We start from the raw sequence: 7,062 nt of genomic DNA, 5'->3' as shown, positions 1-7,062 counted from the left end.
GTCCTTTTTAAAGCCTCCTTTGGAGATGTTGTGTGTTGGCTGGAGACTTTGACTGGGGTGTACCAATGCTGTGGATGTTAAAGCCAGAGGCTCCTGCCTAAAGGGTCTGCTGTGGATCAGACTGATAGCATATTTGGGGTCAGGAAGGAATTTGAGGTCAGATTGGTATGGAATGTGGGTGTGTTTGCCTTCCTCAGTAGCAGGGAGCATGGCCCTCTACCTGGGATCTCTTGAGTATATATTAACAACCTTTTACACGAGCAGGATGTGGGCTTCTGTGGTCCCCCTGCTTTACCTGTAGCAGGTCAGGGTGTTGCTAGGGTTGATACTAGTTTTATTAAGAGGTTAGACAGTGGATTTGTATAGGATGGTTTGGATAGGCCTGATCCTGCCTCAGGCAGGGCTTGGACTAGATGACCTTTGGAGGTCTTTTCGAGCCTTACTTCTCTGTGGTCTGTGACATAAAATAAGAAAACTACTTCACCCTTTCAGCCCCAGAAAAATAAATACATATTTATATATGTATCATGATATGATAAATATATCATACAGGTAAGAATACATCTTCTGGTTTTTAGGATCTTTTTCTCAATGAATTAGCCCAACTGAATGGATTATATGAAAAAGATAGTTCCTTTGTTTTGGAGAACAAATGTGGCATACAAGGTAATGGCCAAACTGGGTCTACTTTTAGTAATTCTTTCTAGAACTGGGATTGTGACTTGGAAGTAGTGGTCTATGGAAACCCACGCAAATTGCAGTGTACTTGTTTCCTCAAGATGAGTGGGGTGAAATTGTGGCTCCAGTTTAGTGCCATTGAGTTCAGTGGGATCAGAATTTCATCCAGGGCATTTAGAAACGGGCTTCTTGTAGGTTGCTTGTTCTTTACATTTTGAAACAATTAAAAAGGCCAGGATGTGCTGCACATCATCATTTAAAAATAATAAATAAACCTGAAATGCATTTACTTGTTCTGACAAGTTATCTGGCGTTTGGCATTCCTGAAGTGTAAAGCTTTCAGGGAAAGGATTATAAACATTATATGTTTGCAAGGTATGGGCCAGACTGGATCCTTAATCTTGCCTGTGGCCTTTGGGTGATACTGTAATATAAACAAAGACACTGGGTGGCTACATGAATTAACAGTTCGTTGGTTTCAGTATAAACTCATGAAAATTATTGCAGATGTCTTTTTGAACTACCTTGAGCAGTAGAAACCTAGACTCACCCAGCAGAAGCCCCATAGACGCACAGAGGTAAGAGATGCTAGTGGCCAGTGTGCTGATCAGGCAACCACTGCCAATTAGGCCTGCCCCAATGACAGAAGTTAATCGCTCTCCCAACTTCTCTGCAGTTACACCGGCCAGTGGGCCTAGAAAGGAAAGGAGGGGAAGTTACTATAACAAAACGGATCTGATATAATGTTATGTATACTAAAGAGCTGCTATGCAAGGGTGAAGATGTTGATAAGTAACCTGGTTATTAAGGCTGCATAACAAAGCATTTCACTCCCCCAGTGAGTTATATGCTATTTGGTAGGCCTGTGGGTAGAGAAAAGAGGGAAGTAATACAGTCACGTTGCTACTAGTGGCTAATAATGTCTGTTGTTGCCCTGGAGAATTTGGACAAATCTGATTGATTTGATTTGATCAGTCAATGCACAGAACTATGGAAACCAGCATCCAGTTTTAGAGTGAGAGAATTGATGATTTCATCTCAAAAGAAGTGTGATGGGATGAGAGAGAAGGGGTTATACTCAGTGACCAGGAGGGGTCAGAGTTTTCCTAGTCAGTTGTACTTGAGAAAACTGAAGATTAGGATAGAATTGAAGAGAGCAGCTTAAATATTTTGGAGGGTAGGAAGGTATATAGGCCAGCACCAGGCAAAATAGTATCTAGGATAGGATTATTATTTTTTGATTATGCACTTGTCAGACCTGCAAAGAGAGCTTGCACTCTGCTCTAAGAATTAGCATAGAGAAGGAAAATGGTAATCAAATATCAAGCATTCAGATGGAAGGCTTTCCTTAACCAGTTTTCCCTGTGGATGGCATCGCTCAACTGTTATAGTGGATTATTTAGTGGCGGAAAGGATTGTTTTGCTTTGAAGCATTAAAAAAAGAGACTACCCTAAAATGCATCAGATCTAGCATGATAGATCCTTCCTAAAGAACGAGTGACCCAGAGACTAGTTGTGCAAACTGTCTTGTCCTTAAATTTCCAGAGCAATGTGATAGTGACAGAGGTATTTGATCATGGGCAGGCTCTTGTCTACACTAATAAGTGTTTGGTTTCACAGGTGTGGAGACTGAAGTCTGCTCTTCCACAGATGAGCATTAATAGTATATAGTGGCATGAGCCTCTCACTTGAGCGAATAACACCAGGCCTGAGAGCCACTCAGAATTCATTCCCATTTCATTCTGGGATACAGCATGCCACCAAGTGTTCAATCACAGACTGCTGTAGTTTGCAGTCTTCACTAATCTAAGTGAACTAATATTCTTTCCTGTTAGCCAGTGAATATTAAAAAATGGGCCCTTAGAATTGAAAGGCCCTTGAGCTGTTTCCTGGTAGGTTGTTAACCTTACAGATTCCTGCTGACCTCCTAGGAAGCGGAGAGAGGACATGATGGAGCCAATCCAGCTGATCTTCTCTGAAGACCCTCCAATTTCTTCTTGGAAAACCACAAAGAAAATTCCAAAAGTCTTTAGCATTCCCATCACAAACACGTTTACCTAAATTCAAAGCAGATTGAAGTGAGGTGTTACTCATTATACAAAACAGATTCCTGGCCATGTGTCTTGTTCCTGTTCCTCAGTACTGTGAAACCTTCATGTGGCAGGAGAAGAGGTCAAGACAAGGGTGGGGGGTAGGGGAGAATTCCCATTTTCTCCCCACATGTACACCCCGTAGCTATTCAATAAGTAGGTACAGTATGGGGATAGGGCAGGTCTTCTGAGCCATTGGGTAATGTTTAGTGTCAGATGGGAATATTTAGCACAGAGGGCTAGTGTATGATGTATTCAGTGGTGAGGTGTCTGACACGTGGATCTGGAATTTCAGATTCATCAGGTTCTAAAGGGGGCACTGACACGCATCTGGGCATTTTTCCAACCAAGAGCAGAATAACTTTGTGCCTTGAGGGTTAGTTACATTTCAGCTCCTTTTGATAAAGTGGATCTGGCATTTCTAGGACTAGCTTTTGTTTAAAACAAAAAGATGTTCTTGTCAGAGAGAGCACTGCTAATTCTCTGAAACCTCACTAGTAATTAACAGACTAGCAAAACAAGTTAGTGTTTTAGTGGTGATAAACTCCTGGTTCTCCATGGTTAGAAGCTGTTGTGCTATTAGGGCAACAGTGCCTTAACTTCCCAGAATTGCTTTTCTAGTGGCTGACTGAATAGAAGAAAAGTGGTCTTGTAACTTACTATCTAGAGCAATGATTCTTAGCTGGGGTGCTGTGGCATTCCAGGGTGCTGTGAGATCCCTTTCACAGTGCTGTGGCACCCAGCCCTTATGGGAGGAGGTAAGCACTCTTCCCCTGCCCCCAGTCTGGAATCCTATGCCCCCTCTCATGCTTTGGGGGCTGCTGCACCCTGCATGCTCCCAGCAGCTCAGTGTGTTGTGGGCAGTAGGACTCTGAGAGGCTTTGGACCATGCTTCAATCCAGAGAAGCTTCAGACGCTTTGGCATCCAAAGCAGCATGTTCAAATTGAAGCACTGGCTGCTTTAGGCTTTTCAAAGCGGTTCAGAAAAGCTTTGGAGCCGCTTCAGAGATCCAGCCATAGGGTATAATGGGGGAATCAATCAAATATCTATAACTTTGTTGTTTTTTTGTCTGATTTGGATGAAACATCCAGGGGTGGTAGTCTCTGCTGACAGCATGAAGCCTGCCAAGTTTCAAGAAGATTGGTGCAAAGGTTTGGGGGGAACTGCATCCCAAATTTGTGAAAGCAACACTCATGTCACATGCATGTGTTAAGCCACAGTGGGGTCAAAACTGCAGGGATGCTAGCCCCTGCTGAGGCCACAAAGCCTGCCAAGTTTCAAGGAGAAAATTGCAGGGGTTTGGGGAGAGCTGCACCTCAAGCTGCTGACAGGCAAAACTCATGTGACTGACCCTCTCTGTCTTGGCAGTTGATTGTATTGATTATTTCCTCTCCTTAGCCTGTGGTTTTGTAGGTGTTAATCATTGTTAATTAACTCATTATTTAGTAGCTACTAGTAGCTAGGTCCTGTGTATTGAGCTGGTCCCTGAGTGAATCATGATTGCTTGGTATCTGGTAACACAGTAGCTTAGCAGCCAGGCCTGCAGTAGTGTGCGTCTCACCCCCAACCCCATGCCCCAAGGCGGACACAGTTGCACAAGCACCCATGTCATGAGTTTTGCCTGTCAGCAGCCAGAGCTGCAGCACTGCAGAACCCCTGTACCTATCTCCTTGACAGCTGGCAGGCTTCGTGGCCGCAGCAGGGCTAGCAGGCCTGCAGCTTTCACCCTGCTGTGCCTTAACACACACAGTGTCACCCATGTCATGAGTTTTGCTTGTCTGCAGCTTGAGGTGCAGTTCCCCCCAAACCCCTGCACCCATCTCCTTGAAACTTGGCATGCTTTGTGGCCTCAGCAGGGGCTACCACCTCTGCAGTTTTGACCCCGCTGTGGTGTAACATACATGTGACATGAGTTTTGCTTTCAAGAATTTGGGGTGCAGTTCCCCTGCCAAATCCCTGCAGCAATCTTGAAACTTGGCAGGCTGCATGCTCCCAGCAGAGGCTACCACCCTGCAAGTTTCATCCAAATTAGACAAAAAAAACCAACAAAGGTTTTAAATATTTCATTGATTTCCCCATTCTGCCCTATGGCCGGATCTCCGTGGCAGCTCTGAAGTTTCAGAGCCACTTCAGCTGGATCGAAGCGGGAAACCAGTCCGGAGCTCCAGATAAGATCCCTGGCATCCGAAGGGGCTGGATCAAATAGCTGCCTACTTGCACAGGCCTAGTGTGCAGGTGGATGTGGGGTTAAAGTTAGTTGTGCTTTACAGCCTGGCTCATCCCCTTTCTCTTCCCACACTCCCAGAGCTGGCAGGTGGGACTGCAAGTGCAAATGACTGTTCCTGCCAACATGCGAGACCCCAAAGGAGTAGCCTCTGCAGAAGGGATGCCCTTGTCCCCTCGGGTACAGACCAGGTGCAAGAAGGGGACGGATAACAGAAAGAGCAGGGAACAGCACACCAAGGTCCTGCCCTCACTGCTTTTACCCTGGTACCAGATAGATCAGGGGTTCTTAGCCTCAAGGCCCCACTCCATACCCTTTCTGAATTTAGATTCTAGCTCAGGAAGGTGATTTGGAGCTTGAAAATCACTGATCTAAAGAACAGGATTGGAAATCTGAGATGGATGGTTGCTATCCACCGTTTGTGTGTTTTGGGCTGAGAGCGTGGCAGTGATAAGCATATATGTACTCCTTGGGACGTTAATGTCCAAACTGCAGGTAAATTTTCTTGGCATTTTGCAAATGACTTCTATTACAGATTACAGGTGAGATCTGTGGCTGCTGTAACTTATGCCCCCTTACAGCAAGACAGCCATTAAAAGACATAGTCTTCAAGCAGTCTAGCACTACCAGGCAAGCTACAATCTCTACTGCTCACGTGTGTATTTCTGTAGATTAGTGGCAAAAACTACTAAATCCAACTGCTGCTTTAATAGAGGGCAGAGATTAATCCGCTCAGAACTAGTTACCCATTTCACTGTTCTGGGCAGTCTCTACCTGTATCATTGCATACCAGTTGGCCAGACTCATTGAAGCAGAAGTCCCTCCCTTCCTTTTCATTGTTTAATTTCTGCCATGAATTTTGATTTAATCAACCCTATGCATATCGCAGGCTGCCTTAATGTATGTTTATGCGTCTAAAGAGCTCTGGGTGAAAGCATCCACAGCCTCTGGAAGCATCTCCTGCCACGAGGATGTAACTCCATATGGTCCCTCTGCTTACCAGAAAGAAATGAAGCACTATCATCCATCCCCAGCCTCCATCCGGGGGTTCTGTGGCTCGGAGCTCTTTTTTCTTCTGTGTTGATGTTGGCTGCCTTTCTATCCCTGTTCCTTTCCTTTCTCCTGTAAATGAGAATTTGAGGAAATAATCACACCTCACCTTACTGAACAGGCTTCCTAGTTTAAACACTCAGGGTTCACTTTGATCTACTACAAAAACACAATCTAACCCTGCTGCCTTCTTCACCAGTCTCCACCACTGTTAACTTGAGAAACAGTATTGTGTCCTGGAACTCAAGTATTTTTGTGGCACTGGAAATCATTGTTATTTATTTAGGAAGAGGGGTTGAGACTTGCACAGATCGCGTGTTCTGTAGCAGATCTGGCACTGAAATTTAGGTCTTCTGTCTCCTGCCACAGCCAGCCCTTCAACAAAGACATTTTGCATTTTAAGGTCTGTCATATGTTGTGCATATATACAAATACATTCAGCTTCTACCAGGTACAGAGAGCCTGTTTCACCAATTATAGCTGTACCCATCTCAGTGCTTCTATAAACCTCTTTCTCCCTCTCTCCTCTTATCTGTGAGGGAAGCAGTAAGACTGGGAGCTGAAATAGTGCATGTGTTATAACCTGAAGCTTTTCTCTTACCGTCTGGATGATTCATGATGCAAAATCCTGCAAAACTAAGTAGTTCACAAAGAAAAAAAGTCTCTCATTTGCTGTTGGGCTTAGAATCCTTCTGGGTTGGTTCCTTTCTGAGTCTGTTCTGTAATTTGTCTCTGAGCCCTGTATTCATTACAGCAGCTATTCTTCCAGAAGGAGCTGCGAGGCAGAGCTAGCAAAAAAGATCAAGATGCCTGAAGCACGGGGACCTTTTAGACTTAACCGTTACCCCGCCCTGTGGGCAGTAATTTGATTCCTTGGCTACTTTCAGATCTTTGAGGACCACCCCTTCCCTGGGGCTGTGGGATAGGAGTGGGGAACTAGTTTTTTTGCTAAAAGCATGCCCTGATTGGAGGAAGTTTTGAATACTTAGAAATGCTGGTGAAAACTGCAAGGAATGGTT

At 44.7% G+C, this 7,062-nt stretch overlaps 1 protein-coding gene across 5 annotated transcripts in view; it reads right to left on the bottom strand.

The window, feature by feature from the left end:
• Positions 1–6,860, bottom strand: part of SLC16A4 (solute carrier family 16 member 4) — a 17,476-nt gene extending 10,616 nt beyond the window's left edge. The window contains exons 1-4 of one of the 5 annotated variants that reach the window (XM_019546255.1): positions 6,645–6,860; positions 5,994–6,115; positions 2,603–2,735; positions 1,229–1,372 (exon numbers count right to left, since the gene is read on the bottom strand). In XM_019546255.1, the coding sequence (XP_019401800.1) occupies positions 1,229–1,372; positions 2,603–2,735; positions 5,994–6,115; positions 6,645–6,660 (415 nt within the window). In that variant the 5' untranslated portion in view covers positions 6,661–6,860. Of the gene's footprint in view, positions 1–1,228; positions 1,373–2,588; positions 2,736–5,993; positions 6,116–6,644 lie in introns of those variants that run through there. The other 4 variants (XM_019546252.1, XM_019546254.1, XM_019546253.1 and 1 more) reach the window with 4 other exon arrangements.
• Between the last annotated feature and the right edge of the window lie 202 nt (positions 6,861–7,062).

This window comes from Crocodylus porosus, unplaced genomic scaffold (genome assembly GCF_001723895.1).
Source record: "Crocodylus porosus isolate Cpor-Errol unplaced genomic scaffold, CroPor_comp1, whole genome shotgun sequence".
In the NCBI taxonomy this organism is placed as follows: domain Eukaryota; kingdom Metazoa; phylum Chordata; order Crocodylia; family Crocodylidae; genus Crocodylus; species Crocodylus porosus.
The sequence above is the reverse complement of the archived record's forward strand: the minus strand, read 5'-3'. Positions and strand labels throughout refer to the sequence as shown.